Below are 18009 nucleotides of genomic sequence, written 5' to 3'. Positions count from 1 at the left end.
ATCGACCAAATGGGAAGACAGGAGAGGCTGTTAGGATGGTGTACCAGCGCTCTCCTCCTCCCAGACTGGGAGATGAGGAAGACTGACAAATGAGTGTGCAGCAGCTGGACAAAGCCTCATGAGAAATCTGGGCTGTCTGCAGGCGTAGCAGACAGAGTGGGATGATTGGCTCCAGTTTGGACCCAACTCCCTATCTGCAGAATATCCTCCGCCATCTCCAGCCACAACATGCAGGTTGTTCAAGGCGACATACGGTTGAGTGCCGTGAGTGTTTGCATGGTGACACACTGATGTTGTGCCTCCTTTTCCGAGTTCTTTTCATTTGACATGGCACAATGACTGTGCGTTTAAAGTTCAGACTGTCAGCTTTCATTTGAGGATATTCTCAGACAGACTGGTTGCTTTGTTAGAAGAACTACAGGCATCTTTATGCAACTTAATTACCCCTGACATCCTTCTTATGTCATATTAATGTAATGATCATAAAAATTCAAATTAAAGCTGGAGTACGAGATTTTTATCTCCCCCTTCTGGCAGTGAGAGTAATTACAAAAACACTGTTGACACGTGCTTATGTTATAGACTCCATCGTAGCCTACTCCGTCGCTACTGTTGCGGCTGTAAAATGGTGGATAAATTGTTTTCAGCATCACACAACCCCCATAAAATGACTTGTTTCATTAAGAGAATTTGATCCATTCAGTCTGATAACATTTGGAAAGTCTAGAAGAGCCGCACAATTAAATGATTTTATCTGCATTCAAGTTAGCAAATAGCTAACAGGAAGTTAGCCGGCTCGACCAGGTGGAAGTCTCTGGTGGATTCATCCGGCCAGTGTGGGAATGTCAAACCTGACACCAGATTAAAATCTCCAATATACTGTGAAATACAGAGACATTTATCTGGCAGTGATAGGTTTAATCAGCATTGTCTGAACTCATTTGGCAAGGGCTTGAATGTAATGGACGTTCATATATATGTAAGAGTTCCACACTGCAGGTTTAAGGGTTCCCTTTTTTACACTTCTGGTAGTTACTCTGCAAAGTACAATCCTGATTCTATACTTAAATGTAACCTGTATCCATCTAAATACTACTGAGACCAAAGAACAAGCATGTCCACAAATGGCTGTAACTCCCCAGTCATTCACCCAATGTGGCTGTAAAAGCTTACATTCACATCATAATCTGTTATTTTACATCCAAAGTGCTAAGAGCACAGAGCAAAAATGTTAATGTACTGCTGTGCCAAAGGAACTCATGGAGCTCACTCTTCATGCATATGCATATTCCTCTATCCTACCCAGAATTCCCCCCGCAACCCTCTCCGAACCTGACTGAGGTTTCTAAAAATGGCAGAAAGCTTAACGTCTGTGACAGCAGACGTCACACTGGAGGAGAGCGACTTTGATGAGACCCATGCTTTTAGAGGCCTCTTTTGTTAGCAGAGAGCGAATCACGCTTTACAAGATAAATCATCCTTCTAGCAGCTGGCTTAGACTGTGTACAACCAGATAAGGTTGCCAAGGAAACCCTCCTGGAGAACCAATGAGATTTTTTTGTCATACCAGCCTCCTTGATCTGTGCAAACAATTAATACCTTACCCGGGCACAAGGGAGGGAGCTGGGGAAGTGGGAGGCAGGCACAAATCCCCAGGTGCTTAGCATACCACTCTCTCCCCTCATCTCTGTGAATGAGGACATGAGGTAGAAAAAAATATGTCACAAATGGATATTGGGCTGGAGGACACTGAGGGATGATGTATGACTCATTGTACATTAATTCAATGAGAGAACAGCGTTTAGTCCATAAATCTAATCTGCACACGTGCAGCAGCACACATCACTAATGTCCTTTTAATGAATGTTTTGAATGCACAGCCATAAAAATGCCATTATATCCCACCACATCCATTTAAAGTGCGGCTGAGATTGGCTGGTATCACTGCAGTTGAACCAGCCCTGCACATAGGAGAACCCCTGATGTGCAGAGCTGCTACAGAGCCATTAGGATCCATGAGTGACTTCGACTAGCCACAGATCAATGCTCTGGGGCCCTATCTATTACTGACATCCAATTATAGCAATGGACGTCCGCTTAGCACTGCTACTAAGTGCTTTAGTCTTTTTATTGACTTCCTGTCAACGGCCTGCACACAGTGGAGCTATTGGCTAATAATCAGCTATCGATCTATCCACATGTCAAGATCACCAGCATGTTGTTAAGTGTATAAAAGAGTGTGATGAGGGTGACAGTGCAGTGGTCAGAATAGAAAGCTATAACACTAACACTTGGTTTGCCCCTGAGTCATTAACTAGGCATTTCCCATCATTCAGCATCCTTAATTAGAAAGCTAATTTTGTACAACTTTGATTAGTGCTGGCTTGCAATTAAAGTAATTACCCACCACATTAACTAAGGGAGGAAATTGGCTGTAATTGAAAAAAAAAGTTAAGCAAATGTTGAAACAAATAGCCATGATGCCAGAGAGAATACAGTACAGCAGGCGAATGACAATGAGTCAATAAGAGGCCTACAGGATGAGTGGATGGCTGGTAGGTCAGTCAGGTCACAAACCTATGCATGTTTATTGCTGGAGCTGAATGGCAGGCATCCGATTGTGCCTGCCTGCTTCATTGATTAATTACAGTCATTAAGTGGTTAGAAAGTCACCTCACCTGGTGTAAAGGGTGGAATTCACCGGCTGATTAAAATTAATCACAGTCAAAAATCGGCAGGAGGCCGAGTCCCCGGAGAGAAAGGCGCCACAGAGGAGGAGAGAAATGAGGTTTTTTTTTTTCATGCTCAAGTCAACAGCTTCCACTGCTTCTGTATACAAACAAATAAACAAACATGGCAGGCTGTTTTTTTTTTTCATGGACTTTTATTATTCAAAAATACAGCACAAAAAATACACACAAAAAGAAAATTGGTTTTCACACGGTGTGCAAACCTCAAAGGAGATCTTCATATAATATTAGTATGCTGATTTCAAAGCTACAGTTAATATTGTTAGTAGTAGTTGTCATTAATGTTCTGAGCATGTAGAGGGACAGTGACAGGACCATCTCCCTACAAGCTCTGTACAGTTTGTCAGCAGGTGAACGTCTTACTAGAATTCTACAGGGGCCCAACTACCCTCGTGTACAGTACACTTACACACACACACACACACACACACACACACACACACACACACACACACACACTTTTACAGGTTTTAAGAGGAACTGACAGATGTAATTTCTTTATCTGGTCTCGCTTTCCTTGGTAATAAGAAAATAGGTGCGACATCAAATTTGCCAAGAAGCACAAGAGCCAAAATGTTTCTACAACTGTCACCTCCTCTTAGATTGTACAGCACACACACGCTCACATTTACACACTCACATTCACACACTCACACACACACACATAAAGTCAGATATTCCCAACTGTACCAGGAGCATTTATAACTACCGACGAGACCCCGTTGCCCCTCCTCTTCTGTTTGAGTTATAGATTTGCCAAGCACAGCACAGCAGAGTATCACATATACATACAAACATCATCTTTATATCATTCGACTGTGTTGTGATTAGATAGGGTTACTTCAACAGGATATTTATACATACAGCCAGAACCATTTATGTTATTTTCTTTAAAAAAAGAAAAAAAAAGAAAAGCACATCAATTACTGAAGTTTAAATACAGTTAAAAAAAACATGAGCTCATGTTTTGGAATACAAAATTAAAAGCTTTAAGACAGTGATAAAGGTTTAGTGAAGCTACGGGGGGGATTTGTATGAGGTGAGTGGGTGTGGGAAATCCTACATTTGCCCTGATCGAGGCAATAGAAAACAATCAATAGGCTCACTGTGTACTGATATTGTTCTAGTGGCTGCCAGTCAGAATAATGCTACTGCACATAGCACAGCGCACGTCGGCGGGCGTGCTATGACACAACTCAACTGGGACTACAAGGCACAATAGAAGTCATAAGAATCCAGCTGTGAGGGCTGTGCAGAGGTGGAGTTATTGGAGGTGTGTAAGGCTAAAATAAGGAACAGAATAAGGCGTCGGAGCAAAAAGAACAGAATTTGCCCACTCCCAAGTATTCATACTGTTTTTCTTGTAAAGTAGCAGACAAGATGAGATGTTGAGATTCCAAACATTTTTCTATACAATAAAAGAATGGGGCAGGGTTTACGAGTCAAATAACACAGAAAATGTTCTTCTCCACTTTCTCAGAGTATGAATTCCTGGCTAAACTGCAAGAACAGGCCAATGGCGACTTACACTGACTGACTGACTGACTGAACCAACATTTATATTATCCAGCACCAACAAACTGCAAAATGAACTCAACCGAAGCAGGCGGGTATAAAGTTGCCACAGAGCAACAGCGTTTCTAAAAGGCTCTTCACATTTGTTTCTCTTAGTGTGTGCTTTCTTCATGTACACACGTGTTACATCCTTCATTAAAAAGTCCAATTAACGCTACAGAGGCCATGACGGCTTTCATATTGACTACAGAGAGAAGGTTAATCAAGATATTGGCTCCCTTGTAATGCAACTGCAAATAAGGAGGATTACATATGCCAGACCGCTGAGGGGGGTGACCGCTACTATAGATGAGAAATTAAGACTGGGTGCTCTTGTCCTGCTAATAAGATGTGTGTGTGTGTGTGTGTGTGTGTGTGTTTGGGGAGGTGATAGATGTTCTGCTGGTCACAGGGGTTAGGGGCCTGTTGACAGTCAAACACAATCAAAGCAGATTGCTCAGTGAACCTCGTGGTCCAGCTGCCCCTGTTATTTCCCTCTATGCTACCTCCTTTAAGATCTCTGGAGGAGGGATGGGGGGATGGAGACTGGTCTTTTATTGTTTTTTAAGCTTGGTCAAGAAGCAATAATCCACCCAATCACAAGATGTAGTGGCCTGAACCTCCCCCTCACCCCCAGCCAATCCTGTCCCCTTCAGCCCCCCAGCCAAACACGGACTGGACAATTCAAACAGCAACGGTTCAGTAGCAAATGGCTGACCTAAATAGGCATTTTTCCAATTCTAATAGTCAGAGGATTGTTATCAGATTAATTCAAATCTGGGGTTTTTCGTCAAGTTGGTCTTAATTTTTCCAAAGAACAGAGCATTTACTTTTACAATAGATTTATGGAGTTAAAAACTTGTAAGAAACTAGAAAAGACTGGATTGCTTGACAAATGATCATACTGTTATGTAAGCATTAAAAGACGATAAATGAACTATACATTTCCCAAACTCCTGTTCACATACATTCACACACACATACAGCTGTAATTTTATACATACATGCACGCATACAGCTGGCCAATTAAGGGCCTGCATCCATTTTGAACATACAGTATCTCTACAGCAAGGGCCATCTTTGTTTAAAAAAAAAAAAAAAAAAAAAAAACATGCATTCAAATATGTACAATATAATTTGTATATTGACCATTCTGCTTTATATCCACACTAATTCATTTTTCGGTGAGAAAGTCCAGGAAGTAAAATTCATAAAAGTTTGTTTTTTTATTTGTATTTGATAAAAAGTTAATGTGCTCTGTTGTGATTCCAGTACAACTCAATTTCTCTTCTCAGCACCACACCAGAGCCAGGTCTTCATAAGAGAAGTATACTTCCATTTGTAAATAATGAAGAGCTAAAAGTCGGGCGAGTCAGCCCATCCCAGCTCTCGCTCCATCTTCATTGGCTTGTGTCCTACTCCCTTCCTCCGTCCTCTCCCCTTGTTGCACAGTCCCTTCATAAGAAGAGGACAGGCTAGACAATCGAGCCGTCCCTGTTCTGGGCAGGGATCATGACGGGGATGCCCCCCATGCGGCTGAGGTTGGGGCCCGCCATCCTGGCGGCGGTGGGCGGGGGCAGAGGGGCGTGGCTTGGAGGCCTCTCAAACTCCTCTGATGAGGGAATCTTGTCGTACTGGGGCTTCAGGGCGTACTCATGCAGGTTGGAAGGTGACATGGAGCCCAGGGAGGAGCGCTGGCTGCCCACAGTGAAGCTGCGTGCCGTTGAAACACGACTCTTAGGAGGAGGCACGTCCTCTCTGAGAAAAAACAGAGACAGCAACACATTTAGACATTAAGACAAGACTGTAAACTCATTTTCATGAGCTCATATGAGTGTCCTGTTGGAGAAATTGAATATGGAAAATGATCTTCTCAGGTGCCATTAACCATAATGAAGTTTGATGGTACACAAGTATAAAAGTCTGGGACTTGCACAGTGAGGAACACAATGAATACTGGAGGAGTCTGCAGGAGTCATTTCAAGAGCGAAACATGATTTGACTCAATAAAGAGGGACAAATAATTGGAGTTGGCCCGTTTGATTGGTTGGGGCAGCGTCTGCACTGCAGCCACACTGACTGTGTAATAGCCTTTAGAGACTGAGCTCAGCAACCAAATACAGCTATGCCCTCTACTCCCTCTGCCACCACATTAACAACTAATAAGCAGCAATAATCCAGTTAAATGCTCGATCAAACTGAGCCTGAGGGGCCAGAGCTTGTGTAGTCCATAGCTTCATGCTGTGGTGTTTCAGCGAATATGTGTGTCTGTGTATACGAGACAGGACCAGTGGTCTAATCCTCTTTGTCCTACAGCGTGAGCAGTGTCACATTGTGGTCTTAGACAGATTCAGTCCGCAGCAGAGTGATAGTAAGCCCAGGGGTTGTACAGAGCCCGTGGGCCGGATGGAGAGTTGGATGACGGGAGGGGTAGGTGGCTCTGGAGGGGAGTGGAGGGGGGCAGCCAGCAGCAGACATGACACAGGATCCACAGAACAAACAAAGCTTTCAAACTGATTACCACAGCTGTTTATTTGAGGAGGGGTAAAAAAAGAAAAACGCTGATGGAGAAAAAAAAAAAAAACATTTTCATGGTTGTTGGAGCTGTTGGAGGCATGTTTGTGTGCATGTGTGTGTGTATCTGAGATGACTGGTGGTCATATTAAATCAAGAGACCTGAGAGTAACACTCATATGTACCCTATGGCATTTTTTATCCTCTCATTTTTATCCAATATTATACAAGCTGAGACATATTCCTCATATAGTGGAGACTACACAATGATACAAAATATCCTATATCCTATGTCTGTGAGCCAAATCCCATTAATGATTTAGTGAGTGTACCTTATCTCATTGCAGATTTCCTTCTCGTACTTCTTCCTGTGACGGGCACGGCAACAGCAGAAGAGGATGATGGCAATAATGATGAGGATCAGTAGTACAGCAATTATGGCTCCTGCGATGATGCCTGCAGTGTTGGGGGCTGGAAAACACAAGGAAGAAAAGGATTGGAAGGTTTGGTAAATGCAATTTGGATAGAAATTACTTGAATATAACTAAGGCAAATACCTCAAAATAGAAGTTCAACAATCATCAATGTCACTCAAGAGATCCTCCAATCAGTAAAGTGCAAGTTATACTTTCTGCATAAATTTCATCATCTGCACATCAATATGCAGACACCAAATGTGACTAGAACAGAACTATGGTCTGTTTTGGAGTATACCTGGCCCTTAAGGATTAGGTTGAAACAGTGGCAGGATTAATGAGGAGTGTCAAAGAGTCAAGGCAAGAAACTCTGTACCTCTGGCACAGTCTGTAGCCCAACAAGATGGTAAAAATGGTCAATAACAAGACTAAACAATGAAAGGTGTAAGAGAAGTTGTTCTTGAGCACTTGAGTTTGACAGCGCTGTCACAGTGTGTGGTACCAGAGCCTCTACTACTCAAAGAGACTGAACAGTAGACGCACTGCCCTGTACAACACACATGTGAATCAAATTTACACTTTATTTGTCTTATTCTCAGTTCACTGGTGGTAGAATCGAGGAAGGAACCATGGTTTAAAGGACAGGTTCACAAATTTTCAAGTCTGTCTTAAAACAATAGTCATGTGCTCATATGGATATTGGAGCAGATTTTTCTTGCTGTAATTATTCCTCTTGTTTATACTAGTCATTAGAAGATAACAGGAGCCAGAATTTGCTAATGTGCTTACAATGTAAGTGATGGGGGATAAATTCCACAGTCCTTGTTCTGTGCAAAAAATGTGTTCAAATGTTTATTTGAAGCTTATTTGAGGCTTCAGCTGTCCAAAAGAAAAAAAGAGGAATTTTGTACTAAAAAGGCTCTAACTTTGGAAGATATTCATTTGATTTGATCAACACAGACTGCTGAAGCCTCAAATTAGCTTTAGATAAACCTTTAAGAACATTTTTACACATAAGAAGGGGTGTGGATTTTGTTTCCCATCACTTGCATAAGTACATAAAACTAACAAAGCAAATTATGAAGGGAGCAGTATGAACTGATGAATTATTACAGCCAGTAAAACCTCCTTCAATGTTTATATGGGCACCTGACTGTTGTTTTAAGACAGACTTGTGAACTTCTCATTTAACCTTGCTATCATCTGAAACACTTGGCTTGCTACAGTCTATTAATTTTCTATGTTTAGCTGTGATTAACTGGCATGACCTTTACTGCTGTCACCTTCATCTTTGATTTTTTTGCTGAGGAAACTGAACAAAGCTGAACTTTAGCTGCACTGAAATGTTAATTTACCATAACTGGCTCATCATAATAGATCCCAGATGCTTCCGATAAAGAAAACAACAAAAAAAACAAACAATACAAAGCAGTTTCTGATAATATAAGGTAAAATATTTGTTCCAATTTAGCCTGACATTTAAGCTGATTTGTCTCAGTGTTTACCATTTGATCATACCACTTTTTACAGTTAGCTTTTGGTTACTTGGAGTACATCGATTTTCCCTAAAGGTAGAAAAGGCAGAGGCACAAACACTGACTTGAAAGAAAGGGGACCATATTGTATCTGTTCAGGGTACTGCCCCAGCAACAAGCTTTTGTATTCCAAAAGCAAGATTGGGCTCTAACTCGATATTGAACATTTGACAGTTTTTGAAAGTGGTCAGACAGCAGAGCAGCAGGTCTAAATGTCAAACTGGCTGAATGCAGATAAGTGCACCGATATGAAGTTGGCTGAATACTCACGAGGTGTCACTTTGAGATACAGTACACATTCCTCAGTGCCAACACGATTGCTGGCAGTGCAGCGGTAGGTACCAGATGCGCTGGCAGATGCGTTCCGCACATTAATGGTGCCTCCCGCAGAATCTATAGTGAGGGCAAAGAACACATCATTGAAGAGATGGCAGTGTGAAACTGAAAGAAGACCTGTGTGTAGGACTTGAAATCAGTTTTCTACTTGTTTGTTTGTGAAAGAGTCCATTACCCATCACAGCGGAGGCAGGCAGCAGCTTGTTGTCACTGGTCCTCTCCCAGCTGTACTGCAGGGGGTTGGTGCCCTCACTGGATATGCACCTCAGCACAATGTCTTTGCCCTCCTGTGAGGGGCCTTCGGCATAGCACCTGGGCTTGGATGGTTTCACTGTGGAGAGAAAAGAAGTGGAGTGAAGTGATTGAGGTGGAAAAATAGCAGACACAGCCGAAACAGTCCTCCTACCTACCACCCCGCTATTTTTCAATCTTGCATGTTGTGGGCAAGTTTTCTGCAGTGTCTCCCAGAGTTGACTTCCCTCCCATTCTCAAAGCAGCAGTCATCAGCGTAATGAGAACAGTAATCAGAGTAATTGATACAGCTGCTGTCATTACAGGAGCTGTCACTCAGGATAATGGCGACGAAGAAGTGTGTCCGACGGCAACGTGTGCCATTGGACACACAAACACACGTGCATGTAGAGTTCAGGGTCTGAAAGCTGAATGTGTGCAAACACTCCTCGGTCAGTCAGAGCGTTGGCAGGAGATGAGATGGGGGATTCAAAAACAAACAGAGCTCCAAATTAAAAGCAGACCAACTCTAGTGAAACCCAGACACACAGTCAGCCAGGCGAAGAGGGGATGGGAGGGGAGGGGAGGGCAGAGAAAAAGAGAAAAGGAGTATGAGGGATAATGTTTGGATAAAGAAAGTCTGAGGCTACAATCCAAGTCTGTACTCTGAGTTCACTGACAGAGAGCTGACATCATGGTGTGGTAATGGGTTCTGTAACAACAAAACCCTGGAACAGCGCTCTCCAGATCTACCAGGTGTCAGGCAGGAGGGGGGGGGGGGGGGCTTAGCAGGCAAAACCCGTAAGGATTAACAGTAGACTGACAGTACTGAGTGCTCCTAGTAATCTAATAAACACACATGGGGTAAGGACATAGAGGGGGGACAAACCAGAGAGCGAGAGAGCAAAAATTAAGCGAGTGCTGATGGACAGATGTTAGAGTGATGGAGTCCAAGGCTGCGCAGCTCCTAACTCACTGGCCTGCACTTTGCTGCTGCTGTGTTGCACCTACACACACATTCACACAGTAAATGTCAGAGAGCTACGACATTTTGAATGCATCTTTTAAAAGGTGAAAGTCAACTCGACACATCTACGGCTGTAACGCGCAGCTTCTCATATTAGGACTGCTGTCCGAGGAGCAGATTTATTTGTTTGAAAGATGAGGTCAAAGAAGAAGGGGGCAGAGGCTGGAGGAGCACAGAGAGATAAAGGGCAGAGCGATACAGGCTCTGTTATATGAACAATGAACTGAGATTTATGAGTTGCACAAGGCTATCTTGTGAACGAGATAAGTAGAAAGGGATAGCTCGATTGTGGTATGCATTGCGGTCGGGAGGCGACAACTGATTGTTGGATTGTAAAGTGAAATATAACCGACTAGTGGGCACTAGCAGGCAGACAGAATTCAAGAGATTGGCTGTTGAGCTTTGTGGTGAGATCCTGGATGTGATGGGGATCGTCATATCTCGGGCAGGCAGAGCTTAATGATTGGATGTTGAGCATATAGGTGGGGTCTAGTCAGAAACAGTGAACAGTTGTGAGAGTTGCTGACATGCAGCACTGAGCTGCAGGTGGGTACTCTCCTCATGTTAACTTCAACGTCCAGCTGTGACCAGAGGAGAATACATAACAAGGGATGCTGCCTGCCCCTGTACAGTACCTGAACACAGGACACCATGTGTACTGTGGGTGTCAGCATGTGTGTGTATACCTGCATGTGGCAGTGTCTGTGACAAGGCACATTGACACCCGGTATATATATATTGAGGTGTGTTTATGTTTGTGCACTTCTCCTCTGTTCCTGGGACCATCCACCTTGTGACAAGATCAACCTGAAGGTAAAATGCAGAGCAGGCAAGATGTCCTCGCCTCTCCTTGTCAGTGTTTCTTTGCTCAGAACACCCCTGCCCCCGGGGTCAATAGCTAGCAGCCTGTCAGCTTCAGTAGCCTCCAGCTATCTCTCTCTCTCTCTTATGCACACTATAGCTATAAACGTCTGCAACTTAACCACAATCCAAGGACTTGGATTTAAATTTTAGTCACTTAGCTAATACTCTTATCCACAGCAGCTTACAAAAGAAAGCTAAAATCAAATAATCACAAGCAACAAACAACCAAAATAAGCACAAGAACCACTAGAAATAATATCTAACAGTAGATGCTACAAAATAGTAGCAATAACTCTGGTACATGTTTTCAGAAATATTTACTGAGGAGAGGCACAAAGTGATTTTGGTTACTTTAACACAGGCACATGAATGTAATATAAATGGATCAACAATTAATCAACAATTCAAATTATGTATAATATTCAGTATTTGCATGTACATCATAATACACGGCTACTAAATACATTTTTACATTCAACCTCAGCTTGTACTGATTCTATTCTATATATGCCAACATTATGCCTCAAACTAGGAAGTTTGGAAAAAATAATGAGCTGCCAAGATGACATTGTATTTCTATTTATAAATGTTTGTCAAACAGGAACATTAGCCTGCTTGCTAACCTCTTTTACTGGTGAGGAATGAGGAATTGCTGCAGGGAGGAGAAGCTGTCACAGTGAATATATGCGCATTCTGTATATATCAGCCATAACATAAGTGGTGATTAATTTTTTAAATGCCATTTCTGGTCAGATCAGTTTTTGTGTTAATAACCTCCCCAAGGGCTTTGTCAATGGTTCTTGGGTCAACTGTAGCTCTTTATTAGAACTGAGAGAAGTGCTTAGTGGTGCAACAACATGACTACTAAGAAACCTGTTTGTTTTCCAACAGCTCACGTCTTTCTGGTTGAGCTAGTTGGTGCGGTGCGGTCACTTTTGTACACATGATATCATGTCAACAAGAACAGCAGCCATTTTCTGAAGCTGGCTCCATCTATAGAAAGGGTGAAACTATTCTGATAACAGGGCTGCGATAACAGCACAATACAGAGCTTATCTCACAACACAGGCTAGTGCGGCGCAGCGCATGTGACTTGTTTTTCCCATATGCAAATACCAGGCAGGTTTCGGGAGGCAATTCACTTTCGACATCATTTAGTCAGTTGAATGACCAGCAAGGCCACTGTGCCTGAGTGTGTGTGTTTGCCTAGGGAGGGAATCATCTGACTTATACAACTCTGATGTGTCACCCATCTCATCCTCTACAATAAAAAGCCAGCTGAGTGCATAGACTGCATTTCTACTGTTTGTCCACATTTTTCAAAAGACAAGATATCATTGTAATATTCCAGATTATTTGTTTGATTACCTTTGCCTGTACTATCTAAGGTGTTGATTAAGGTTTCAAAGTCAATAAATGTAATTATTAGAGCTTAACAATTACTTGATTAATCAATTAGTTGATCAACAGATCATTAATTGCCAACTTTGTCTTTTTTTGAGGAAAAAAAAGACAAAATTCTTTGGTTCCAGCCTCTCAAATGAACATTATATATATGAATGAATATTTTCTGGGTTCTTCAGTCCTGTATGAGATAGTAAAGTCAATATCTTTGGGTTGGGACAAATATATTTGAGGACATCATTTTGGGCTTTGGGAAACAGTGATCAACAATTTTTACAGCTTTCTGAAATGTTATAGACCAAACATTAAATTGATTAATTGAGAAAATAATCAACATATTAATTGATAATGCAAACAATCGTTGGTTGTAGCCCTAGTAATCATATTATTATAGGGAAATATTATATAAAAATGTCTAGTATTTGCATACCAACAGCATCAAATATTCGGTTCATTTAAAATGAGTGTTGTAATTTAAAACATTTGATAAACTGCAAAACACAAAAAAATAATTTTGCTCATCAAAACTAATACTTGTGATAAATAATAAATCAAGGCCGCAATATTTAGTGTAAAAAAAACCAAAACAAATGAGGATTATCATTTTAGACAACCACAGAGCATCTCGGGTGAATACAGCATTGTATCACAAAGGGGGCAATGCTCCACAGCCTCTGGGAAGGTTATGCACTCGATTTTAGAAGGGATTACATCAAAACAGCCAAGGAGGGCAAAGGGCGTGTGATTTGGTGCATTTCCGCTGTGTAGTGAGAGTGAATTTACCCTATGAGAGAGAAAAAAAAAAGAAGACTGCTCGCCTAACACCAAAGTGCGTTCAGTGGTTTGTCTTCCTGTAGCGACCGTTCCACTCACCCATGACAATCAGCAGCATCTTCCTGCTGCGGATACCAGGAGCCTTCTTCACCTTACACTGGTAGGTGCCCGAGTCTGACGATTTCAGCCCCGTCAGGTTGATGGAGGCGTCGCCGTTCTTGGGGTCGGCTGAGTTGAAATGGACTCGACCCCTCATGGGGGGGTAGTAGTCTTCATAGGCCCTGTCACCTGAGTACAGGATCACCTGGTCATGGAAAGGAGAGTTTGAGTTAGGAAGTTAAACTTAGAATGATGTGCTGTATCTGACTTATCCGTTTATAAAAAGTCCTTCGAGAAAACAAATAAAACCTTGAAATGACAGTTGTGTGCTGTCTGAAAGCTAAGGCCTTGCTCACTGAACCAACCAAAATATATGGAAGAGAAAAAGTACCCTCCTTTTTATCTCTGCAATGCCCTTCAGCCTGCCAGCTTGTGCTGCTTTGCCCTTTTTGTGGTTAAGAAGAATTAAGGTGGAACAAACAAAGCGACCACTGTGGAGCCAAATCAACACCTGCTGTGTCAACAAAGAACAGTAGCCCCCCAATTCTGTCCAAACCACCTCCCTACCCTACACACACACACACACACACACACACACACACACACACACACACACACACACACACTGTCTAGGTCATGAAAGCAGCAAGGAAATGCCTAGAAATGAAGCCCAGGTGGAGCCAACAACAAGCCTCGTAGCTTGTAGTGGGGCTTATGGAGGAGGGGAAAAAATAAAAACACGAGTAAAAGAACAAGGAGGGCAAAAGAAAAGCAAACAACAATGAAAAGAGTTCTCATTCTCTTTCACAGACACTGGTATATTCTTCCACATTTCCTTGGAGACACTCATCAACAGGCTTTTCTGTGCCACGATCAACACCAGGCATATGCACAGCAATACCCCTGGGTGGAGACAAGGAAAAACTAAACATGGCAGGAGGAGAGAAAGAATAATGAACCCATCAGAGGAGGCAGAGCACTCAAAGGAAGCACGAGAGGAGCAAAACAAAGGGATACGAATTGAGTGAGGTTTTTAGTGTGTCGACAGCAAATTTGCCTCACTGCTCTTGTTTCTGACTGGAAGACTAGTTTCTGGAGCAGCAATGAAGGTATTCTCACACTGGGGCTGTGCTCATCTTGTACATATTAGCCTTATAAACAGGTAATTCTGTTAAAATTCCACCTGGTTCTCAGGGGAGGGAAACCTATCCTCCCAACTTCACTGGGGATCAGAACATCAGTAGTAATAACAGTGATATGCGAGATGAGACCACGGAGGAGAGGAAATTAAATTGCCCCGAGCTCAGCCAGACAAGAACTCTCACTTGGGCTCAAACACTTCACAGGCGCACAGATGGAAGTGCTTACACACATGCACACCTCTAGCAAAAAAAAAAAAAAAAAATCTGTACTGCACAATAACCTTGAGAATCATGATCCAATGAAAAAAAAAAAATCCCATAAAGAGCCCGGGGAATGAAAATGAAAAGGGCAAATGACTAGACAAGCTGGCGGGGCTGGAAAGGACAGAAGAGCACCACTGTCTGTGTGTTGCGTTTTATAACAGGTAGGACACTCAATGATACAATCACCACCTGGTCTGGGCATTCTCAGTGGACGGATCATGCTGCAGAGGTAAAGACCTCTATTGGCCAGGCTTAGTTTCATCAGACACATGTAAAGATGAGGTCATTGTCATGTGATGCTGTTGCTCAGGGAGGGAAGAGGAAGAGGCGCAGATCATTTGAGAGGCAAAGCAGGGAGCCGTGCTACCTGTATACTCTAAACAACCTGCAGATCAGATAGAAGCTTTAAACTTGAACGACTCCGAGTACCGCTGCCACATGCTTTCACAGGAACAGCTCTGCGGCAAACTGCTGTGCAAGGTTAAAGCAGAACAACTACCTGAAAATAAATGAGGCGTCCTTCAACACTAAGGACTGAAAGGATGTAATACAACATAGCCATGAGTGCGTGTGATCGTCACTGACAAATAATACAATTTTCACTAAACAGCGTCATGGCCTTACATCCAAATCCTCCGATACTTTGCCAACATACACAAATTCCTGTTGCAATAACTTCCGTAAACAAAAGGCTCAAAAACAAAAGAGGCGGTTTGTATGACATGGGATGAAGCAATGTGTTTTTAATTAATTTTTCTGGGCATACTCCTCTGGTATTGACGCCATTCATATTTGGTTTCATAATTGTTTTCCTGGTTGTTCTCACAGTGGCGGTAAATACTCAGGGCACACCCTCCTTTCAGCTAATCTGTAGGCTGACAGTGAGAGCCAAAATGCAAATGATTGTTACTGTAGGCACGCATGGCATCTCTCATTCAAGCCCAACAAAGCAACATGCATTAGCTATGCTTCACCACCCTCAAAAAGACCCTGGTGATATGTGGGATATATCAGATGAATGGGGCCATCATTCCCCACTAGATACTGGACTGAATAGATAATGTTGTGAAATTACATCTGATTGCATCAATGCAAAGATGATTCATTTGGAATATATGGTTCATAAAATATGAAAATTCTTAAAGTAAGGCTTACTTGCACATTCCAGACACACCACGCAACACATCCCCCTGATTGCAAAAACAGGGTTTTGAGTTGTGAAGTATTTGACCTTGTGGGCTGATCCTGTGGTCAGTTTCCCACTTTAAAGCTGCATCTGATAGTAGCTGCTTCTTTAAGAGCAGGTCAGACTGGATTTGCTCATCTGAAGCCATGTGAGCAAAGGTTCACCATCATCTTTAATTCACAATCATCTGGGAGCCTCTGGCTATAAAGTTTAGCCTTCGTTCTCATTTCCTTGCCTGACCTGGTAGCCTTGGTCCGAGCAGATCGGCCTAATCCTATCGAACACTGTCACATATATTAAGCAGGCCTTTGGAATTAAAATGCTGCTAATTACACAGAATTTAGTCTGTGCATGACTTCATATTGGTTAAAGGCTATACCAGTGTGGGCGTGTGTATATAGCGAGTAAAATCTGATAGGTCAAGGAGAAGAAATGTGTTCAGAAAGAGATGTCTGGCCAGTGTAAATTCCAGTAAAAGTTTGCCAACATTAAAGGGTGTGCAGATGGGCTTTAGCGTATTATATAGAAAATAACCTGAGGAACCAGATGCAATTTTGGAACATTTTATACATTTCTGCAGATGCATTCAGAATACCAGATGAAAAGCGAGCTGCAGAAAAGTGACGGTGAATGTGAGCAGAGCAGATGAAAGGGTTAGCAGGAAGTTATCAATCTTGCAGTAAATGTACAGTATAGGCTACAGTGTGTCATTTAATAAATGCTGTAGCTTCTCGAGACAAAGAAAAGTCTTGTCTATTGTTTCCCCAACTGCTGGGAAAGTGAAGGGGGTTAGCCCCGAAGTGACAATGGGTTAGCCTAACCTGACCTAGGGCTGTGTGATATGATGATAAATATATCGTGTGATGAGAGAAAAACGTTTCATGTTATGCTCTATCATTTATATCGTTGTGACACAAATCACACTCTTTGCGGCAATATTTTTCGTCATTTGGAGTCTGTCCATCTTTTGCATGGATGACATTGATAAATTACTCTTCTTGGCTTTTTACTGGCAAAGCTTTTATTGCACTTACAGTAACATAACGAGTTTAGTTGTCGGCTCTCCACCGCTGAGCTCAGTCCCGCAGCGCTGAGAAAGAGCAAAGAAGCAGCGAGACGGTGACTATAAACGACAGCAAAACGCAGTAGAGACTGTCTTTATTTATGTTATGTACCAAATTTATGTGCACTCTTTTAATTTCAGCTAAGTGTGAGAGTCTCTGCTGCGTTTTACTGTCATTTCTGGTTGCACTACTCTCCTCTGCTCTCTATAACCCCTTAACCCGTACTCAGACCAAACCGGGCGGTGCAGCGTACATCCGCAGTGTTGAGCGGAGGTGTGTGGGGGTGTGGGCGTGTTTGTCCTTTAGAACGTAACTGCTGTGAAACAATCAGAAAATAACGTTTTATTGATCTGATTCACTGGCTTTCTCGCTACCAGCGCTCCCTCTCTTCATTCACTCTCTAGCTAACTTGACCACAGCTGCTCTCTCTCTCTTTTTCTCTCGTCTTTTTTAAAGTCGGGAAGCCGACAGAAAAGTCTAACTTAACTTTTAATGTTATCAAACGAAGAGAAATGTCCTCCTCTCGTCCTGGTAACGTCTTTGTCCTCTCTCATGGCAGAGTTTACAGCTCTGATCAGTCTGATCTCAGTCACACCTCACAATCTGGAACACCTGCATGCTATGTAAAAGAACACGGAGGCAGCTTTATGCCGGCGGGGGGAGACGGAGGGGACAGACCAACTATTTATTCATTGAATTAAAATGTGCTACATCGGGATAGGTATCGTTATTGGGATATGACATGACCTATATCGGGATATGAGATTTTGGTCATATCGCCCAGCCCTAATCTGACCAGGCTCACCTAAGGTGAACCAGCTATTCTCATTTTAGTGTCAGTCTCAGCCG

General features: G+C 42.5%; 1 protein-coding gene across 1 annotated transcript in view; it reads right to left on the bottom strand.

Annotated features, from left to right (window-relative positions):
• Positions 1-5393: 5393 nt before the first annotated feature.
• Positions 5394-18009, bottom strand: part of cxadr (CXADR Ig-like cell adhesion molecule) — a 37349-nt gene continuing 24733 nt past the window's right edge. The window contains exons 3-7 of the mRNA XM_067607416.1: positions 13505-13709; positions 9281-9436; positions 9040-9162; positions 7151-7289; positions 5394-6062 (exon numbers count right to left, since the gene is read on the bottom strand). Coding sequence (XP_067463517.1) covers positions 5780-6062; positions 7151-7289; positions 9040-9162; positions 9281-9436; positions 13505-13709 — 906 coding nt within the window. The 3' untranslated portion in view covers positions 5394-5779. The remainder of the gene's footprint in view (positions 6063-7150; positions 7290-9039; positions 9163-9280; positions 9437-13504; positions 13710-18009) is intronic.

Source organism: Thunnus thynnus, chromosome 13 (assembly GCF_963924715.1).
Source record: "Thunnus thynnus chromosome 13, fThuThy2.1, whole genome shotgun sequence".
Taxonomy (NCBI): Eukaryota; Metazoa; Chordata; class Actinopteri; order Scombriformes; family Scombridae; genus Thunnus; species Thunnus thynnus.
This window is presented reverse-complemented; position numbering and strand designations above follow the sequence as displayed.